The sequence below is a fragment of the Gadus morhua genome, chromosome 20, assembly GCF_902167405.1.
Source record: "Gadus morhua chromosome 20, gadMor3.0, whole genome shotgun sequence".
NCBI classification, from domain to species: Eukaryota; Metazoa; Chordata; class Actinopteri; order Gadiformes; family Gadidae; genus Gadus; species Gadus morhua.
Genome location: NC_044067.1, coordinates 11,771,242 through 11,793,542, shown reverse-complemented (window position 1 = coordinate 11,793,542; position 22,301 = coordinate 11,771,242). Strand labels below are relative to the sequence as shown.

The 22,301-nt window shown below is 45.1% G+C and overlaps 1 protein-coding gene across 4 annotated transcripts in view; it reads right to left on the bottom strand.

Annotated features, from left to right (window-relative positions):
• Nucleotides 1–22,301, bottom strand: part of erbb4b (erb-b2 receptor tyrosine kinase 4b) — a 258,187-nt gene that overhangs the window by 105,463 nt on the left and 130,423 nt on the right. For all 4 annotated transcript variants that reach the window (XM_030343901.1, XM_030343902.1, XM_030343900.1 and 1 more), the window contains one exon: nt 1,466–1,652. In XM_030343901.1, coding sequence (XP_030199761.1) covers nt 1,466–1,652 — 187 coding nt within the window. The remainder of the gene's footprint in view (nt 1–1,465; nt 1,653–22,301) is intronic.

The following is a 22,301-nucleotide window of genomic DNA, read 5'->3' as shown; positions in this document are numbered from 1 at the left end:
GTTCTGCGTCGACTAGCAATAATCAATCCACAGAATGATCAGAGTGGTGAGTACTAGGGCTGTAACGATACACAAACTCACGATTCGGTTTGTATCACGATTTTTGACCCACGGTTCGATACATCCCACGATTTTTTGAAATTTAAAAAGCATTTTATTTAAACAACACTTATATACCAATTAACTTAATGTAACATTTAATAACAAATAATTTGGAACACTGAACAGATTTGAACAGAAAGAATACAATTAAAGTATAGCTAAATGAATAAAGAAATAACGTGTGGGAGGATGCTTTTTTCAACTGTTTGGTTGGTTTAGTCAAATATCCTTATTAGCACTTATTATTAGGCTATGTAGCTTAAATAATGACATAATCAGGCCGTATAGAATGCAACATGTTTAATAGCTTAACTTTCAATAGATGGAGAAAAACCTGAATGTCGTGAACGTCGCAATAACGAGGCGTTACGAGTAGCATATGTGTGTGCGCCAGAATGGCAATGTGCGTATGCGTGTGTGAGTGACGTCAGCGAGTGAGTGGACGAGCGAGGAGAGCGAGCGGTAGCGCGTGTGTCTGGTGAAGAAGCGAACGAGTCCGGTAGAATAAAGTACCCATCCTGTCAATAATCGGTGGCCGCTTCATTCCGACCTATAAGCAGACAAACTGCCAGTCAAATCACACAAAACACTAGAGACAGGATCACACAGGCCCCCTCTGGATAAATGTCGTTCATATCGCATATGAGCACTTCGACGGCTGTGGAGATATGCGATCCTCCGTAGCCACGGAGGATTGCAGTCGCATACTTACGGCATCGATAGGAGGGGGCGCTGTCAGCAGACTATTATTTAGACAAATTATTAGCAAATTTCAATCGGACAATTTGACCGCAGAGTTAGAAAGGGCGTATCGCGCTTCTGCCTTCTCTCACCGCGAGACAGTTTCGTGGCTTTGAGTATCGCGATTTTCGGTTTGATACGCGTATCGTTACAGCCCTAGTGAGTACTCTTCTTTCATACATCAAACCCCTGCGCCTTGCTCAAGGCAGGCTGTACTTGAGCTTCGGTGTGGAATTCATTCATCCTATTTGCATTTCCATGTATCCTTTTACCCTTGCAGAGAATACGCTTTCTCTGACCTCTTGATCTGAGAGTGTAAAGAGAATACCTGGCAGCCCAAAGGCCGTAGCATTCTCAGAAAAGCAGCAACGCAACCCACACACAAGAGCAGAATGCTTTTACTTAAGGTTCATATGTTGGTAAACTATATCCTTTGTCTTATCAAATGCACTTGCTACTTGAAAGCAAATAAATTATACAACACGCATGGCTGAAAAAAGCAAACAGCAAAATGTTTACTAGAAACATTTCTCTAGATTAGATATCACAATCTGGCAAAAATATGACTTGAGGCAATTATACCATGAGACAGTTTTTTGAAAACATTTTTGCCAGCCCCTACCTGTAAGGTTCCTCAGCCCCAGTTGTCTGAGACCAAAGTTTCCGTCTCGTCGGTAGTTGAGGAAGACGGCGAGCGAGTAGCGGTCCTCGTACAGTTTGGTTCCCCGAATGATCCGGAGGTTCTCCAGGGGCAGGTAGTCAAACTGGTTGAGGGCCACGAGCACGTAACCAGTCACCTCCCGGATGGACTGCACAGAAGAGAGAGAGGGAGAGAAAGAGAGAGAGAAAAAAAATAAATAATAATAACATTAGTCCATTTGTATGGATGTGATGGCATATCGGTGTGCATCATGTAGGTCACCTTTAAAACAAACCGAAAAATAAAGAATAGACCGAGCTAAAGCCCAGAGGGATTGTATGGCTTCTAGGGGGTTACTTATGTAACCCATGTTACAGTTTATCATTATAAAATGTGTGTTGCTGTTGGACAGCACCGTAGGACACCAAGGATAAAACGTTTCGTTTCAAGTGCAAATTTTCTTCTGGTTGCCGCTTTTTCCCTCGTTGCTTTCCCAGGGTGGATTTGACCTCTTTGACCCTCTTGTTTTCGAACAAACAAGTTCCGTTAGACGAGTCATTGGCAGTGTCTCTTCTAACGAGCTCTGCCACCGTCTTGCAGTCAAAACAGGGTGGCTACAGCATCGCTAAAGTCACTCCTGTGGGAAAGACCTGCTCCGTGCTTGCTGGAGAAGAAATCCCTTCTCACTGGCAGCGGGATGGTTACCGGGTTCTTTAAATCTATGGGCATATTTGATTTTGTCTTCGGGGATTCCCCTGAGTATTGGACCCATGTATTTACCTGTATGTATGTAATCCATATGGCAAAGCCTATTAAGTGGAGGTATAATATATACTATCAGTGTACTCATTAGACCACCACTTGCCGTCATACCTCATGTCACATATCTTCCATGAAGATTCCCTTCATACCCAGGACAAAAGAGGAACAAACTAAAGGATTACAACTAAAATGACCGACCAAAATAAAACGGCATGTCATTTTTTTTTAAATACAATGTCGTAACCCTGAAATATGTGTAGATAATATGGAAACAAATGAGATTATTTTAGTCAGAAGCGAATTCATCTTGCTATACCACAGACTGCTAATTTGCCATTTTAAGGAAATGCTTACCAAGTTTTTTTTTTTTATGGAAATATGAAGACAAGTGAGCAGTGCTTTGTAAGGTAGAACTGATAACTACTGAGGGATACAACACATAAAGCTCCTTCAAAGACTTGGGGAAGAACTGTCTCGAAATAAAGGTAAGGTGATCCCTGAAATTAGACGCTTTTGAGGCTTGACATTTCCGAGATGGGTAGAATTGAATTAAAAGACATGAAACTAATTAAGGAGGGCGATGCAGTGGTTTGAATCGTAACTGTCCGTCCACACCAGAAGCGAATTGAGCGACCAAATCGCCGGAAGTCATTCACTTTCTATGGGCAAGAGCGACCAAAGCGACCAAAGCGACCAACGCTACCAGCGGCCAAAGTTGAGCGACCAGAGCGTCAAAAATAAGTTGAAAACTTTTTAACTTTATGCAAATGACTATTATTCGCTTCAGCGGCCAAACACTGACAGCCAATCGGAATGTAGACGCTCTTCGCTTGCGTGGATCCCAGGGAACATCGGCAGACACTTTGGTTCCTACCTACCTTTATTCACTCACTGAACAAAATGTCGGCTGAAGTATTAATCGCGGCTGTAACTGGGCACCCGGTGTTGTACGAACCCACCCCTTTCCAGTTCAGAGATCGAAACGCCGTAGTGGTTTGGATATCAAGTGATGATAAGCGGGAGTATTTATAGGCTACATCTAGAACGTTCGTATTTAAGCGGGAATCATTTTAATTTGCTCTCCATGCCACCAATCTAACCAACCAATCGCGTGTAGCATGCTTTAAACAAAACCAAAAAAGTTTTTGAAATCGTCACATAAACAAACTAATCGACAAGACGAGGGATAAATGACAAGGGATATATATAGTCTAGATAGATAGAAAGCCTAGTCAAGTCTTTATTAAAGGGACTCTCACCTTTGTTGCATTTGAGAATTACAGCACATTCAAATCATCCCGCCTTCCTCCAATGCCCCACCCCCTAAGCGTTATTTTTTAGAGTATTGTAACGACCTCGCCGGTGACATAATGATGTCGAGTCATTAGTAGTTGAAGGTAGTTTTAATGAACCAAAACCAGGTCACTGAAACCCGTAACATTGTAACCAACGGCAGAAAACCGACACAAAACAAACCCCGGTTACCCCGACAACCCCCAACACGGTCTCACTCGCGTGCAGGCCCCCACCCTCCTGTTCTTCCAAGGCCCTCCCCCAGCTGACCTAATGATTCGCCCCCGCGCTGATTGACAAGAAGAACATTACAATACATGCACATAGAACAACTGGCATAGCGGACAACGAAATATAATGTAACACATAACACAAACTATTTAACTGTCCCAGGGTCGCTACAGTACAAAAGTTCTAGACTCCCATGGGTTATGTTTAGACTCCCATGGGTTATGTTTAGACTCCCAGGGGTCATAATATCTACCAGGGGTCTAGTAAACAAGAAATTTAGCAGGTGGCTCACTGTAATTTTATGGGCTTCGTGTGATACCGTTTTGAGGCCCCATGTTGAAGGACATTGGTCCCACTGAGTATAAGAAAGGTGTATGAGCATTACAAACAGAGTAGCGGGACAACGTAGCGTCTGAGGCCGAAATGGGTCCCCTAATCGGACTGAATGGTGCGGTTGGGTGCCAACGGTCTGGAGGTCTTCCTGTAGCTCCAGAGTAGCGGGACAACGTCGCGTCTGAGTCCGAAATGGGTCCCGTAATCGGACTGAGTGGTGCGGTTGGGTGCCAACGATCTGGACGTCTTCCTGTAGCTCCAGAGTAGCGGGACAACGTCGCGTCTGAGTCCGAAATGGGTTCCGCAATCGGACTGAGTGGTGCGGTTGGGTGCCAACGGTCTGGAGGTCTTCCCGGAGCTCCAGAGTAGCGGGACAACTTCGCGTCTGAATCCGAAACGGGTCCCCTAATCGGACTGAGTGGTGCGGTTGGTTGCCAACGGTCTGGAGGTCCTGAGAATCATCCAGGGGAGCGGGACCACTTGGCTTCTGAGGCCGAATCGGGTCCCTTTGTCAGACTGAATGGTGCAGTTGGTGGCCAACAGTCTGGAGGTCTTCCTGAGGCTCCAGAGGAGGGTAACTCTGTGAGTCTGAGTCAGAGATGAGTCCCCTAATCGGACTGAATGGTGCAGTTTCAGTACGCCGTGGACCACTTTGGTCTGCCATCGTCAGTCGCTACGGTCGCTACTCGCTACTGTCTGCCGTGGAATCAAAACAAACCCTCTAGTTGAGGACGCGCCTTGATGACGCAGGCCCGAATGCGCCACAAGAAGCAGACGGAAAACCTTATATATCCATGCAGCAAACAGACAGGTCTGTCGGCCAATAAGGTCATTCGGTCCGAAGAATTTTATTGGTTGAAGTTTTCACTAAATATTATGAGAGTAAAATAATTGTTTGTTTTTACTCCTGGTTGGTCTGTCTTGCATATTAGAGTGTTATTACCTTATTAATACCAATTTAACCTTATCCAAAAAAAGTGTAAAAATGCAACAAAGGTAAGAGTCCCTTTAATACCAAACGACACAAATCGTCGGGAATCCATTTAGGTGGTTCGGCCCACACAGGACAGTAGCCTACAAGACCACACAGAACAAGTCTGACTGCACATACACACAATACATCACATTAAAACTAGACACGCGTTGATAGATAGATAGACAGAAAAGCCTAGATAGATCGATATGTTCCATTATTTGCCTTGCGGAGCCAACCAGTCCTGTGCGCGTATGCAAATTAGCCATGTGCGCGAATGTCTATTTGTTTTGGGTGAGGCTGTTGCAAACCAGGCTGAGCAGTTAATCCCTGGTCACGTCATCATTAGCCTACCTGTATTTTTCAAGACAGAGTTTTAGATCCCTTTTAACCTACCACAAATTCACAGGCTTCCTATTTTACTCTCTTCTCAAAATCTTATCTCACTGGAATAATATCTGGATGAGTGGGCAGTCTCAAAGGTTTGAGGTTTCCTGTCTGGTTAATTTATGTGGCATTTTGCCTTTGCTTTTGACAGTCCAGTGTTGATGAAGTGAGGTCTATGCAGGGGCTCTGGCATCACCGCCGTGCTGGATGACAGTGATCAGAGGACATGGCTGTCCGCCACTGGGCCTGAGCTACGGCCATCAGCTCTGTCATCATCACCCTGCTGATTACCCTTAATAAGCACAAAATAGCCCAGAGATTGGCACATCTCTGGGTGTTTGTGTGTGTAATTGCATAAGTGGGAGGGTGGAGAGAATTGTATTGTGACTCAAAGCGTTTGTGTGTCTTTGAGGGAGATAATCTGTGTGTGTGTGTGTGTGTGTGTGTGTGTATCTGTGTGTGATGTCTTCAGTTTGTATCAATGGAGAGGCAGTTTGGGTGTGTGCGTGTGTGTGTCTCAGTCTGTCTGTCTGGGTGTGTTTGAGAGAGCATATTGGACATTCAACACACACACACACACACACACACGCACGCACGCACGCACGCACGCACGCACGCACACACGCACGCACACACGCGCGCGCGCGCACACAAACACACGCACTCTCTCTGCCATCACTCCAAGCAATCCCCCCCTAAAAATGACCTGGCAATGTCTTCATAATACATAGATAAAATTGAATAAATGTGTATTTGTCTTCCTATAAATGTGGAGTGCGTGAATCCAAGAAGGCCGAACTGTTCAGGGATGTGGACAAGGTATACCAGAGAGCAGGAAGGGAGTGCATAGAGCATCAGGGTTTGATTCAGTGGGTATTATTTGGCAGTTCAGTTATCATTTTGCGGGTATTTTCTGTTCCCGTTCCAAGCCTGTTTTTCTCCTCCACCTTTCGGCAAGACTTTTCTTTCGGCGTGTTATTTTTGAGCCATCGGAATTGATCTTCTTCCAAAGCACATCCCCTCTACATACTGTGAACAGAAAGAACAGAGAGATACAGAGATGCAGACAGAGAAGGGATTCATAGATATAGTGACAGAGAGAGCGAAAGAGAAAGAGAGAGAGGGGGGGGGGGGGGGGGGGGGAGATATAGACACTTTGCTACCTTCTCTGGCGCTCACGCTCTCTATTTATCTCCATGGATTTGAGAGGTAAAACAGTCTCCTGCCATGGTTTGTTGTTGTGTTGTTGCGGGGATAAAAGCACGAGAGCCCGCACTGCTAGCCGAGGTCCATCAGTTCATGAATGACTGCATGCGTAAGACACGAAAACAAACAAATGCGACTGGTTTTCGGGTACAATAACACACGGCTTGGTAACAGAACACGTTGTGAAAATACGAAATAGAGCTCTACAAGATAGCTCAAAAAGAACCAAAGGTTTGCGGTTGCCCTTAAACACTGAAAGCTCCATCAAAAGATTCATGAATATAAAATAGTTTCAATCACCTTTAAAGAGAGCCACAAAGTAGTTTGATTAATAAATCTAAAGTAAATAAGGGACACATTGGAAAAGGCTCAACCAGAGAAGATAATGACGAGTGTGGAACTGCATGTCTCGAGCAGTCGACAGACCCGGATGATGTAGCATTCACTGGGTTTAAAATTACATGCTCATACACTTTTTCATTATGGATGATATCAGACAGGGGGTAGGCTCCATCTTATCCAATCTTTAAGTTTTGTCCTTACTGGAAATAGATAAATAACTGCAGCTGCGTCTTTATGATTTCCCAATGGAACGTGTTTTTGAGATAGATCTCTCAAATGTTCCACGAGGACACCTTGAGTAGTGTCGCCACCCCCTCTTTACGTGTAGAATCATCCCAGAAATAAGAGCAGTTCTTGTCTTTTATTAGACCACTGAATGCCTTTCCTAGAGAGAGAGAGAGAGAGAGAGAGAGAGAGAGAGAGAGAGAGAGAGAGAAAGAGAGACGGAAAAACCTACAGACACAGATAGACAGACAGAGAAGAGACTCAAGAGCGATATAGGGATAGAAAGAGAGAGAATGAGAAGCAAGAGGGATAGAGTGAGAGAGCTGACAAGAGGGTGAGCGACATGGAATGAGAAGAGCGAGAGATAGAGAGAGTGAGTGAACAAGAGAGACAGAGAGAGAGACGAAAAAGAGATATAGAGAGAGCTACAGAGACAGAGATTTAGAGGGGAGCTAGATCTACTAGATTAACAGGGATTTCTCCCCCTCGGTGCATTTGCAAGCGGAAGTGTGAAGAGTGAAGTGTGCTGGTGGAACAAAACCCTTGTTGGAGGCACTGAGACGTGCCCAGTTTAGAAATCAAGTCCTTCAGTCCCTTCAAACCCTAAAACAGAGCAGGGGTTAGAGTCAACTATATATTCATATATATATATAGATGGTATATACGTAGTCACCACATTCCTTCTTTCTATTTAGTCAAATTCTTATATATATAGTAGAGCTGTCGGTTAAACGCGTTATTAACGGCGTTAACGCAAACCAATTTATACGGCGTTAAAAAATGTATCGCGCGATTAACGCAATTATTTTATTTAAAAAAAATATATATATTTTTTTTTTTTTTTTTTTTCTTGGGCTCAAAACAAAGAAGCAGTAGCCTGACTGCTATGTTCAAATGACATTTGTTCAAAGCAGTCGTTTAATTGCACTATAGGCTCTTTTTTTGTATTGTCCTGTTTTGATCAGTATATGCCAATGTTGTTATCAATAAAAAATCATTTGCACAAGGCAAGCCGATGCACTTCACCATGTTGATAAGAGAATTAAAATGAGAAGAATTATGGGACAAAAAAATCAAGGGATATTTAGCATAGAAAAATAATTTGCGATTAATCGCGATTAATCATGAGTTAACTATGACATTAATGCGATTAATCACGATTAAATATTTTAATCGCTTGACAGCTCTAATATATAGATATGTATCTACATGTAGATATACTGTATATTTATATGTATATATACATAAAGATATTCATATTTATATGAATATATATAGATATACATACATACATAAATAAATATAGATATACATAAGCTGTAGAGGGGACTGGTCAAGTGGAGCTCTTTATATTCAAATACATAATTAAAAGGCCACCTGTTTTAGTTCTTTGAGTGTCGGTGAGGAGATGGGAGAGGGGAGAGGGAGGGGGGAGAGAGAGCGAGAGAGAGAAAGAGAGGAAAATTAATATGGAAAAATGACATTGATGTGGGAGAGAAAGTGTTGGGGCCTTCGGGGAGGGTGGGGCTCGGTAAATGGCACCATTAGATGTTCAGAATTTAAAAAAAAAAAAGAGCAGGAAAACAGAACCCACGTTGATGGGCCCTGCATTAGCATACATATTGGGGCATGTCAATGTTTGATTCGGCCTCAGCATCCACCTGGTTCCACTACAACTCCACCTGGTTCGGCTCATTTAGCATTCTCAACCCTAATTTGCGTTATTTTGGTCCCTCACAGGCTACGCTCTGCATATGGGTGGCTAGCAACCATGGAGATGGGTTAGAGAAGCCAAGTATGAGTCTAATTCTCTCTCTCTCTCTCTCTCTCTCTCTCTCTCTCTCTCTCTCTCTCTCTCTCTCTCTCTCTCTCTCTCTCTCTCTCTCTAATATACTTATAGTGGCCAGGCATTGTTACTTACTTGAATATTTTGCCTACAATGTGAGAGAGAGAGAGAAGAGAGAGAGAGAGAGAGAGAGAGAGAGAGAGAGAGAGAGAGAGAGAGAGAGAGAGAGAGAGAGAGAGAGAGAGAGAGAGAGAGAGAGAGAGACATATGCAGACAGAGAGAGAGACAGACAGATAGAGAGAGAGCGAGCGAGAGAGAGTGTGTCCTGTTGGAACATGAAGCTAGGGCTGCTTCCCACTGGATACCCCAGCATGCGGTACCCTGTGGACCAACTCAAACAGGCCACATAAAACACCTTGGGTTGATGCAGCATGCTGAATAGTGCCTGGTATCTCCTTGATAAGATGCTTCATCTTTTCACTTTGTTTATTATTTAAATAAGTTGTAGCAATTTACCATGTCTTCAGCCTTTGTCGATTGGCAGTTTATGTTTATGAGGATTGTGATTGTTTGTGTTTTTGTGTGTGTGTGTGTGTGTGTGTGTGTGTGTGTGTGTGTGTGTGTGTGTGTGTGTGTGTGTGTGTGTGTGTGTGTGTGTGTGTGTGTGTGTGTGTGCGCATGTGTGTGTGTGCGTGCGTGCATGCGTGTGTGTGTGCAGGTTTAGTGCATCTATTATGTAAATAGGAAACTGTATGTAAAAAAGTTGAGAAAAAATAGAGAGAAAGACTTTTTTGAGGATTTAATGTAATTTGTGAAAATGGTTGTTGGAGCCTTTCCTCCTAAAATGAAACAATGTCTGCAATCCATAAACCACGGTACCGTTTAGGAACTGTACAGAAAATCCATCAAATCAAAACAAAAAAGTAATAAAGAAAATATGAATAAAGATATTGTACTGTGGCTTTTGTTTGGTGAGAACTTCCAATATGAGGCACACAGTTAAAGCTTTCTCAGCGAAACGGACGCCACTGAGCTGCTATACGACGAAACAAAGCATTCAACGCACTCGTCATCGCCTCCCGATATGTCGAAACATAACTGCTCTGGCGCTCTGTGTCCTGTTGTTTGGTCTCATGCTGTTACACATTGTCTCCGACTGTGGATGTTCCGCGTAAAGCGCCGCAAAACATCCAAATCGTTCTGTTTAAAATCTTGGAAAACGGGAGCGGACAGCTGCCGCCGTGTCTCCGAACGAAGGTTGTGTTTGATTTGTGTTTGAATTGGACAGAACAGGACGCTGCTCGGCGCATCACCCCGACCATCTGGCGGAAACACGGGAAAAGCAGACAAGACAAGAAAATGTTTGTGTGCACGAATCCAGAGGCAGTCTCCCCCTGCCTCCAGAATCATTTCACGCAAACGCCGCGTGTGTCCCGTCTTCTGTGTGTGTGTGCGTGCGTGTGCATGTGCACGCGCACGCGTGTGCGTGCGTGCGTGTGTGTGTGTGCGTTCTCCGTTTACACACTAGCCCAAGTGCACCTGTGTACATGCCGGTGTGTTCGCCAGTGTGCAAACCCTCGCATCAGAGGACAACACGGCAAGTTGTTCAAACTGCGGTCGAAGCAATTACACACGGGTAGGCACGACGATGAGCGTGTATCCGTCCCAACGTATATGCTCCGGTCTCATAATGAGGCCCAGGCAAGCTTCCCTTGCCACTCGGCTGATCAGTACTCAGCAGGTGTCCTGGCTCTTATTAGGGCCACAGCACCGCTGGGAGGTGGTAAATGAGGGAGGCATTCCCCAAGAGACACATCCTCTCCATGCCCCCCCCCCCCCCACCTCCACCCGCTCCCCCCCCCCCCCCCCCCCCCCCCCCCACCACCATCGCCAGCTCCCCCCATTCTCCCACCCAGCTAAGCGCAAGGCGTTCTGAGGAGTAACACTGAGATGGGTGAGAGAGTAGGAGATCGTAAGGAAGAAGGATGGATAAGATGGAAAGAAAATGATATAAAGGAAGAAGAATGAAAGAATGGGAAGAAAAGAGGCAAAGGGGTGCAGGAATAAGATAACTATACGACATAGACAATACACGTTGCAGAGTTTTGGGTCATGTATGATGATAAGCAAAGGTGTCATTCAAAGTTGGTCAAACATTCAAGATGGTCTATGGAACTTTTTGAGTATGGCTGCGTGGACTCAAAACATTTAAAATAGTTAACTTTGAATATTTTCTATATGGCTCCAGTTTCAGATACGACCAGGCTTTTTTACAGTTTTGGTTTCCCAGATAAAAGCTGCTAACTTGTCATGGATTATGATGCAAGAAATTTACCCTGAAACATATGATACGTCTTAATTAATAATTTGTCAGTACCTTTTACGATTTGACTCTCTTTACACAGTCTTACAGTCCATGTCAATGTCTAAAAAGTGTTTCTGGACAAGGCTACTTATATTAATTCATTTTTTATGTACATACGGTACTAGCACATACACACTCAGTGACACATACACACACACACACTGGCTTCCTTGTTCATCTCCCATGAAGCTCCAATATTGCAGGTTGGCTCTGTACTTTTTTGTTTGATTATATTCCCCTACCTCCTGTTTCATGAGTTCAGACCGGAAATGAGTAGTGTGACTTGACCATCCTTCTCTGACCGAGTTCAGGCAAGGCCAATTTAGAGTGAAAGGAGTTAAGCAAAGGCCAGGGAAGTACAAGTACTACATTGCAATAACAATGCCACCAAAAGCTTTCAGAAATTCAGCAATTGCAATGTATATATATGCATACATATACGAATACCAATCTATTTGTGGATATAGCAATCCATTAACAAATACTGCAACAATATCCACTGTGATTCTTGCAGGCAGCCACAGTTAAATAACTTCTTATTGTAGCATTGAGCAGTAGCCGCTGCTTTCATATGTTCCACAGTGCACCTGGATCCTAGAGAACTTATTTGAGTTCAAGTCAGAGAAGCTTTGTTGACGGAAGTCAATATGGAAGTCAACTTAGGGAAGTTTATACTTGGCCACTTCGCCTTTAATATCCAAACTTGAGTAAAGTTGTCAGGCGCACTGAGCAAGACACACACAAGACAGAAGAGAGGGAGAGGGCAATAAGTAAAGTCTCTCTCTCTCTCTCTCTCTCTCTCTCTCTCTCTCTCTCTCTCTCTCTCTCTCTCTCTCTCTCTCTCTCTCTCCCCCCCACTCGCTCCTCCCCAGCCTCCAGGGACTGCTATGCTTCATCAGATCCCCCCTTAATGAGTGGACTCCAGTGGGGAATACTCCAAATGGACTAATTTGTAATTGATTCGCTGCATTAATTACTGTCCCGGTTACGCCTGTGTCACGCTTAATATTGGGCCAATCTGACGGGCTGAGCGGCCCTTCCGCAGGGGGACCGTTGACGGGTTGAGGCGGCCGTTATTCAATTACGCTGCGCACATCTGCAAGCGGGTCCCAGACTCCTAATCCACGAGTAATCGCTTCCTCACTCTCCCTGGGCGTCGGCAGAAAGCAAGGAGGCAAGGGGCTGTTGCACTAGATCTATATCCTAACCGTACATCTTAGCCTTGGTCACTTGAGTGTTCCGTAATTCAAAACTTAACTTTGGAGTAGGAGTCGGGAACCTATCCTGATTTGGTTTTGGTTTAAGAGGGTGAAATGTGTGGTATTGTCAACTCTTGTACATGGCGATTAAATCATTTTATTTAGCTTCAAGGTCTGAGTGAGCACATGTTAACCTTGTATGTGTAGAGCAATATAATATGTCTTCAGTCTAGTTTGATCCCGAGATTATCTGGAGAGAGAGATGGAAATACACAATGGGCTTATTTCCATTCATTGTTTCGAGAGTTTAATTATCCATTAAAATCTAACACAAACTTGCATGCAATGTTTCTCTTCGGTAGAATATTGTCCATTCAGTTTTTTATTTACGTCCCATGCTCTGGGTCTCCCCAAGAAGTTTCACTATAACATTATAGAACTGCTGTTTTTCGGGGAACACTATGAATAAAAGCCAACTATGGGGTTTTACTGAGATCGTACTAGGTTAAATAGATGGATGGACCGACATTCCAATCTGAGAAATTCTCATAAAGGTTAACCAAACAATACATGATTACATGACTCAATGAAAATGTGAGCTTGCTCTCTTCTCTGAGTATACATTCAGAGCAATCTCGCACTGCCGTCTAGGAGCAAGCTGACTCTTTATGTTCTGGGATATGAAAGGTGAAGGCAGAAGGGCCTCTTGGGCTTTTTCCACGCCACTGGAATACAAAGGGCCTAATTGGAAAGTCACTGAGTAGTGATTGGCTCTGCATGGATATTCCCTGCAGAGATATCAACAATAATCACCCGCTTCTTCTGCACATCAACTCCACTCAAAGAACAATAGGCACTGCAGTGTCTGTGGCATTATATGTGTATGAATGTGTGTGTGTGTGTGTGTGTGTGTGTGTGTGTGTGTGTGTGTGTGTGTGTGCGTGCGTGCGTGCGTGCGTGCGTGCGTGCGTGCGTGCGTGCGTGCGTGCGTGCGTGCGTGCGTGCGTGCGTGCGTGCGTGCGTGCGTGCGTGCGTGCGTGCGTGCGTGTGTGTGCATATGTATGTGTGTTTGCTGTTTTTTTCGTTGCTATTTACAGCATACTGCATTGCAAGTATATGTGTGCACCATTTGTGTGTGTATGCGTATGCGTGTGCATGGATGCGTGCATGCATGCGTGCATGTGTTCATAGGACTGAGCATTGCCATCGGGTTACTCATATCTTTTGACAAAATGAATGTCAACACAGTTTTTCCATTGCAGAGACTGCGATCCGGGAGAGTGTCTCTCTACTTGAATTAATTCACAGAACGCAACATATGCCATATCAGGCACACCCTTCAATTTAAATATCAGGGCTATAGCGCCATTGAGCTACACAAGGGAATAGTCATGCACGCATCGTATATGTTAAGAAACCGAGCTGTTGAATACTATATTGTAGACACTCTAAACGCCATTCAAATCATTCTGCTGCTGAGTCCTAGCCTGGGTATACCCATGCTGCCTTGCGCGCGATTTCATTTCACGCTGCTAGGCTAGGCAGCCTGGATTCCATGGATCAGATTTTCACCTTAGATAGGGAACCAATCACAGAACGGGGAGGGACAGCAAGACGATGACGACGTCATTGCGACACACCAAAGCTTGTAGTTCTATTTCATGTAGGCTACGCCGTCTAGGCTTCGCCTTATGGGCTTGTCCCGTGCGCATGCTTGCACGCACTGAAAATGTTCAACTATGCACCAATCAACGTGGGCACCGCCCACATTTCCCACGGCACCGTGTATATAAGGCGGCGCAAACCGCCGCCCATCCTCCCATTTCTTTCAGCGATTTTTACTGATAAACGAAAACGAAGATATGACTTCAAACAATAAGATGACCGGTGGCTGCGGTGTGGGCGAGGCCACGGACCAACGGCCCTTTTCAGGGCCACTGGAGAGCGCTCCTGTGAGAGCTGGCGGGGCCTTTTCAGGGCCTCAGTGCGCCTCCTGTCCCGCTTCCCTGGCGCCGGGTGATGGGCACCTGGCATGTTTCAGGTGCCTCGGCGCTAAACACGCCGCGGCTGCCTTGGTAGCTCCGGATGGACTACTTGGGCCCCGGTTGTCGGAGGTGGTCGCTCACCAGCAGTCCGTCCGTGAGAATCGTTCCCGGTTCGGGGCGATTCTCACGGGCTCCTCCCACCAGCAGGCCGGGAGGAAGCGGGGTCCAGGCCGGTTCCAGCGCTCCAGGGGGCCGCCTCCGCCTCCAACCCTGATGCCGCATTAGCAGTCGCAGCAGCAGCAGCAGCAGCAGCAGCAACAGCAGCCGCCGCCGCAGCCGGGGAGAGCTGTGAGGAAAGTGCTGTTGCATTTCTTTCACCTGATGCGTGGCCGCCACGTTCTGATCAGGACAGACAGTATGTCTGAGTGCGCTCCTCTGCTCTCCACCAAAAGGCGGTCGAGCTCTGGCTTTGGGCTCATCAGTATCTCCTCAGTCTGAGAGCCCTGCATATCGCGGGCGCCCAGAACTTCAGGGCGGACCTCATGTCTCGCGGCGGTCCCCGCCGCGAGACATGAGGTCAGATCAGTCCGACATTGTCGGACTGATCTGGCATAGATTCGGGACGGCTCAGGTGGACCTGTTCGCGTGCAGGGAGAACACACACTGCAGGTGGTGGTTCTCTCTCAACCCTCGGGATCTTCCCCCGTTTGGGGTGGATGCGTTGGCGCACACACATTGGCCGCGGGTTCTCTTGTATGCGTTTCCTCTGCTCCAGCTGATCCTTCCTCTTCTGGAGCGGGTCAGGCAGGAGAGATTGTCCCTGATTATAGTGGCTCCGGGGAACCGCTCAGCTCTGTGGTTTCCAGAGCTGGCGGTGCTCTCACGGACGGCGCCGTGGCCGGTACCGTTCAGACCGGATGCGCTTTCACAGGCCCATGGTACGGTGCACCACCCGCCCGATGTATCGGGACGGCTGTTGGTCTGGCTCCTGAGAGGTTGATCCTGCAGGGCAAAGGTTTGCCTGAAGCGGTTATCAACACTATCCAGGGTGCTTGTGCACCTTCTACTTCTTCCCACTATCCGGCAAAGTGGTGCGCTTTCTCTGTGACAGGAACCACGCTGCCCCATCCCATTGCGAGGTTGGAAGCGTGCTTGCGTTTCTACAGCACTTATTGGAGAAGGGTTTGGCTTTTTCCACTATCAAGTTCTATGCGGCAGCTGTTTCGGCTGGTCATGCGGGCTGTGATGGTGGACCGATCTTCAGCCATCCACTGGTCAAGAGGTTCTTGCGTGGGGCTAGACGGGTTAGGCCTGTTTCGCGAGTGCTTACACCACGCTGGGATCTCCCCACCGTGTTGCGCGGGTTGTCCAGGGACCCTTTCGAGCCTCTGTCTCAGGCCCCTTTGGATGCCCTGTCCTTTAAAACGGCGCTCTTATTGGCTTTGGTTTCTGCCAAGCGGGCCTGTGAGCTGACCGCTCTGCCTGTCAGCCCGAGCTGCTTGTTGCTTAACGAGGACAGCTCCTTTGCGCTGCTCAGACCTAATCCTGCGTTCCTCCCTAAGAACATTAATAGTTCTTACTGGTCGAGAGATATTGTGCTTGAGGCTTTTCACCCCCCGCCTCATTCTAGTGAGGCGGAGGCGGAGTTGCATCTCCTGTGCCCGGTGCGGGCGCTGGCTATGTACATGAAACGCTCGGCCGCGTTCCGCTCCACACAACAGTTGTTTGTGTGTTAGCGACGCTAGCAGGGGCTGCGCTCTCGATGCAGCCTTAGATAGGGTTCTAAGTAGTTTAGAACGCAAGTTTATTTTGAAAAAAGAGCAACTTCCAGCGTTAAACTCTTTCATCACCAATGCCGTGTTTCACTATCCATACTATCCGTACTTACTAGCCTAAGTTTAAGTACGTAGGGCGTTCCGATTCAGAAATCGGGCGAAAATAAGTGTACTGAGAGGACCCGGATGGTGTACTCAAAACGGTCAAATCGCGTGTGTGGCGATGTACACTTTTCGTACTCAACGGCAGCCATCTTAGCTACGTAGTGGAAGAGGGCGGAGCCAGACTGAGCCAAAGTCGGTGCATTTTCCACATAGCCTGCATTAATAGAGTCATTTTGTAGTTTTTATAGCTTTTTATAGCTGCTAGGCGTAAAGAGTTCACCGTTCAAAGCGGGATGTTTATTGCACGTAATTACGTAATGTAAATTAGCGCACTTATTGAGTGCGGATAGTGTACTTCGTTTAAGTGTACTCATGGAAGTATGGATATCGGAACACGGCACAAGAAGGATGTCTTTGCCCTGCTACCAACATGTTTTGATTGGCTATGAGCTACGTACAGACTCATAAGCTAGACATTCGTAGCGCCCAATAAACGGCTCCGGGCAATCGTAAACCACGCCTCAAATACAAGAAAATGAATGTGTGGTTCCTAGACCTCATCTCAACATAGATTGAGATGAGGTCTGGCGTTAGCCAGGCTAGCTGAGACCACCTTCGAGAGAGGAGATGCTGTTGATGAGGTGGAATCATTTTGAATGTATTTTTCATTATTGACATTAACAAGCTTAGTCATTTTGTCACTCATGGAAAACCCTCATATATCATCCTAGCAATCAATCAACCTTTGCATTCGTACTGCAAAATGGGCGCGATCAATGTGAACGGGAAAAAGCAGACAATATGTTTCATTTTCCACACGCCGCCCGCATGAGCGGATGTTTACTCAGTTTACTCTGTTTCATCAAGTTGTGATTCAGCAACACAGTGCGCCCTCTTTGTTGCCTCAAGCCAAAATAAAAGGAAGATAAAATAGTGACCCTCCGCGCTCTCTTTCTCTCACACAGTTGATTATATTTTCTGCTTTGATGTATGTGAGCCGTCCACTAGCCAAACTCACAGAGTGCTGATCGCAGCCCGGAGAAAGCGAAAGAATGGCCGAGGCCCTGGGAGACGCTGCTCTCCATTCTGTGTTTTATACCACTTTATGTCACCTTGGCAATTTAAAGGCTGCCTACAGGGGAACTCAAATAATCTCCCACTTCTTCTTTATTGTTTGCATTTACTGGGTTTGGACCAGGCCTTCAAAACAAAATGTGTTGCCACTGCTAGATGTGAATTTTTGCAAAAAACACGGTAATGACGTCAAAAATAAATTTGTATGACAAATGATTTCATAAAATGACTCCAACTCTCTTTCTCTCTCTCTCGCTCTGTTCCCCTCTCTTTCTCTGCGTCATACAAACACACACACAAACAAAACCCTCTCCCCCTCTCTCTCTCTCTCTCTCTCTCTCTCTCTCTCTCTCTCTCTCTCTCTCTCTCTCTCTCTCTCTCTCTCTCTCTCTCTCTCTCTCTCTCTCTCTCTCTCTCTCTCTCTCTCTCTCTCTCTCTCACACACACACACACACACACACACACACAAATGACTCACTCTCTGTATCCTCTCTCTCTATCGCACTCTGTCATGCACACACACACACACACACACACACACACACACACTCACACACACACACACACACACACACACACACACACACACACACACACACACACACACACACACACACACACACACACACACACACGTTTAATGCAGTTGATGAATGACCTGGGAACTCTGGGGTTCAATAAATTGAGTGGACAACTTGTTGCCTGGAGACTATATTTTTCCTTTCTGCGTTGTTGTTGTCTCTCGTTTGAGTTTTAAACGGCTCGGCAGCCCCTCACCTGCGGGATCTCTCAGACCTGGAGCGTCGATGCCAGCTAATTACTACTTTGACCAGACAGTTCCACGTCTGGGGGGGAGGGGGAGGTTGGCAGGGCAGTTGACACTGCCGCCGCAAGTCCTTTAAGTACCCGGACAAGGCCGACAGGCATTGCATCGGGAGGGCCAGGGGGCAACACTTAATGTCCCCTGGCTCAGTTATTGGCTAATAAAGGTTGATGGCCCACGTTGCTCTATAAATTTGGGGGAGTGTAGGTGAGTGGGAATAGGTGGGCTGTGCTGAGGATGTCGGAAGGTCTTCTCTTTTTTAAAAGAGTAACTAATTTTTTTTGTCAGATCCACCTTTGGTTGGCTTGGCGGGCTATGGGTGTTATAGGGGAGTATCTGGAGTCATGATCACTCCAGGGCAGAGGTCACTAGTAGTCCTCGTCCGGACCCAGACACTGTCCTATCTGGACCCGGACCTATTACGGATCAATTATTGAGAATTGTTGTTTTTTTTACAAGTTTTCTGGACATTACGGCACTGGTTTGAGCGTGGTTGGCTCCAATTACAGCTCTGAGACAGCTTCCAACACTACATTGTTCCAGTCTCACCAATCAACACCTACACATGTGTATGAGAACGGCCCTTACATCACTCCAGCTCGGATTCAAAATCCTGGTAGGACAAGCTAGTGCTCCCGTCTCTCACTGAAGTACTGAGTAAAAGAAAGATAAAAGGAGGCACTAAAGCTGTTCAATTTATACGATGTGTTGAGATTGCGGATACAATTTGTTGAGACTGTTAAGAGGTCCAAAGGTAGTGAACAAAAACGGAAAAAAATAATCCAGCAATTGCCAACCTTTTATCGAATATTTCCCAAATCAGGCACTTTATTTTAAGATGCACGTTTTTCAAAGGATCTGGCTGTCAGGCTTGTTTTTTTAAATTCCGTCCTTTTTTTCTTACTTGAAATCAGAAAATAATATTTATTTATTGTTTAAATACTTATTATTTATAATCCCTCATGTTCAATGTTAAAACATGACATTAAGAATAGCTATTGTTCAATATTATTGAAATGTACTTTATTAATTTGAATGTTTCATGAGTTCAGACCGGAAATGAGTAGTGTGAATTTAAATTGACTACTTCAAGACACAACTACTAGGCTACTTAAATATACATGGCACTGAATCACAACCCAAGTCAGCCATTAAGAAGTTCAGGACCTTTGCTTTAGGAAATATTCTCTAACTAAACCTCTTGAAGTTTTATTGAATACCCCTTCTCTAAAGGGACACATAAGAAGGGAGGAACCAAAGCAGCATAGCATGTTTCATTGAGGCTTTTGGTTTATAACACACAGATCAGGAACTGAGTAATACAAAGAAGTAATCCAATCTGAAAACATTAGGTGCAAGAGTTAACATGGTTTAGTATTGAGACACGGATGTGGAAAACAATAGGAACACATCGGCCATCTCCGATGACGTCGCATAATGCATACATGCATACTGTATACTATACCCCCAGCCCATTCTGCCGGCGACTTGAATTCGCCCTGCAGGAGGGTCTGGAGAAGAGCAGTACATTTCTTTCTGCCTCCGATACGTTTTTGCGGGAGCCAATCACCAAGCTTGCTTTTCCCCCTGGCGTGCTATTGGCTGGTTTAACACAATGATGACAGGGAGGCGACGGCAAGCAGCCAATTACGTACAGAGTCGTTTGAATTAGGCCCATTGATCACGCCTCTTATGCTGAAGAAAATGACAGCAGCCTCAACTAACCAACGTGCAATCTACGATTGAGCTTGGTCTGGCAATAGCCAGGCTAGTCTTTTGCCACACGAGTGCGAGGCCTCTTCACTAAGTGCAAGGGAAAGTCGAGACACGGGTGATTTGTCCTCCTACTCTTTTTAATCGCAATAGAGCCAGGTGACATGGGCAATAAAGAAATACATATAGCCATTCCCCAGGGGACATTATCGCCCACTCGTCAATCTTCAAACGCATCACAATGTATGATAATACTCCTCTAAGTACCTCATTCTTACAAGCAGCGTTCACATAAGTAGACATATGTACGATTAACATACCATTTAAAATCAATAAACTGTGAATTGTTAATTGTTATCTCATGGGATGAAGATGCTCAGGGTTTATGGCAGACGTAGGGCTAGAAGGGGTGAGGCAGTGGTGTGTGAACTCAAATGAGGACACAGAGTGACGTGGTCTCCAAGTAGAGTGTGCTGGGGGACTTTCACCATGTGTCCACCCCAGGATGATCTTAAAACATTCAGTGCTAACACTTTAGTGTTGTGTGAGTACACACTAAAATTATTAAATCTTCTCACATTGACGTTTGTTTTCCCTTCAATAAAAGGGTGAGGGTTAATAAGGGTTATACTTAATTTGCCTCACAAATCAGATTTTAGATTATAATCTCTATTCTAATCTGACAGCAGACAAGTGTTTCAATTTGTTTTGCATTATATTTGTTTTGAACAATCACGTTGCAGGAGGTGGGGATCTGTAAGAGGGTAATTGCCGAGCAAAAACTCTGTTTACTGTATAAAAATGTCAGTAAAGGTTTCAAATCAACACTGTCAGACTAGAAAAATGAGAATTTGTTTTCTTTGGTAAAACCTCTTCGGAGAGTAACAAGGAAACAAGGCATAAATCCGCTGCTTCAGTTATTGTTTCCGGCCCAGGTTCTGTGCCGGCTCCCCCGCCAGAAGTTTTACTACAACATAGTCAACTACTTGCTCTAAGATTATGGGTAATTTACAAGTACGAGAAATTACATGATCTTGCTCTGTATTGTACGTCTCTTACAATAGAGACGTGAAACTGTATTTCTACTGTAATCAGAGCAACTTATAAGTATAGCCTTTTATTTCTGTACTTCCTTTGTGTAATTCAATTGGCTTCTCTAAGTCCAATAAGTAATCCTGTATTTTGGAGTGTTGGACACACCCATACGCAAACTTTGGTTATTCTCATGGTTCAGTTTTGTAGTGGTTCTCCATTCTGTTACATGCCTGGCCTCCTGCTACGTTTGTGTAGGACGGGCTGGGATTTAAATATTATAGTTGTTAACAAAAGTATGAGCAACTAACCTTCTATCCCGATATAGTAATGTGAGGAGCAAGACAAAAGCTGACATAAATACAGTTCCGGTCGCTCCATTTACTGCTGAAGACATGGTCTGTTCACACGGGTAAGGAACTCGGTAGGTTGGTTCCCAACAATGGTTTCATGGTTTAAAAAATATTAAAGACATAATTACTCTGAAAGAGCCTCTCTAATTTTCCCTCTTATTATTTTCCTTTATGTCTGTCCCTGGTTCTAGGCGCCCTTGACTGACTTGTCTTCATTTCTTTTCTGCTTCTTTTCTTATCTCTCTTGCCTCTCCCATTATCTTTTCCACCCACCTCTGCTACCTCCTGAATACTTTGCTGTGCCTTTCTCATTGTCACATGGATATTATAGATATTATATCTTCTATCAAAGCAGCTTCTCCAACTTTCAAGATGATGAAAAAGAAATCTTTGACCTTTTGGTTTAAAGTCTACCATTTATAGATCATACTCGCTCAGAACAATTTTGTTTCTTTTGGAGTTTCAACTTTGATCACTACTTTCAACAGCTTCATGTTATAGGCATGCCCAAGGCCAAACTATTTTCCAGTTCCTGGACATGCATGAGGACAATGATTAAGACTGAGAAAGTGAGTCACATTCTCATTAATTAATTAGGTAGCCCAGGTTGAGTCTGTGGCCCAAGCTAAAGTGTTCCATCAATGCCTGTTAGCAAAGTATACTAGAGACTAGCCATTACAGCTATGAAGAGTGACAAGGCAGATGTTCTTGGAAACAAGTAACGAAAGCTACAAAAATAAATCTAAGACCGTGAGTGGATAATATAAGTGGACAAGAGGGAAATCAATGATTAAGTAAAGAAGAATTAAACTCAGTGCAAGTCACTAACTGAATAAGTTAGAGGAGATAAATGGGA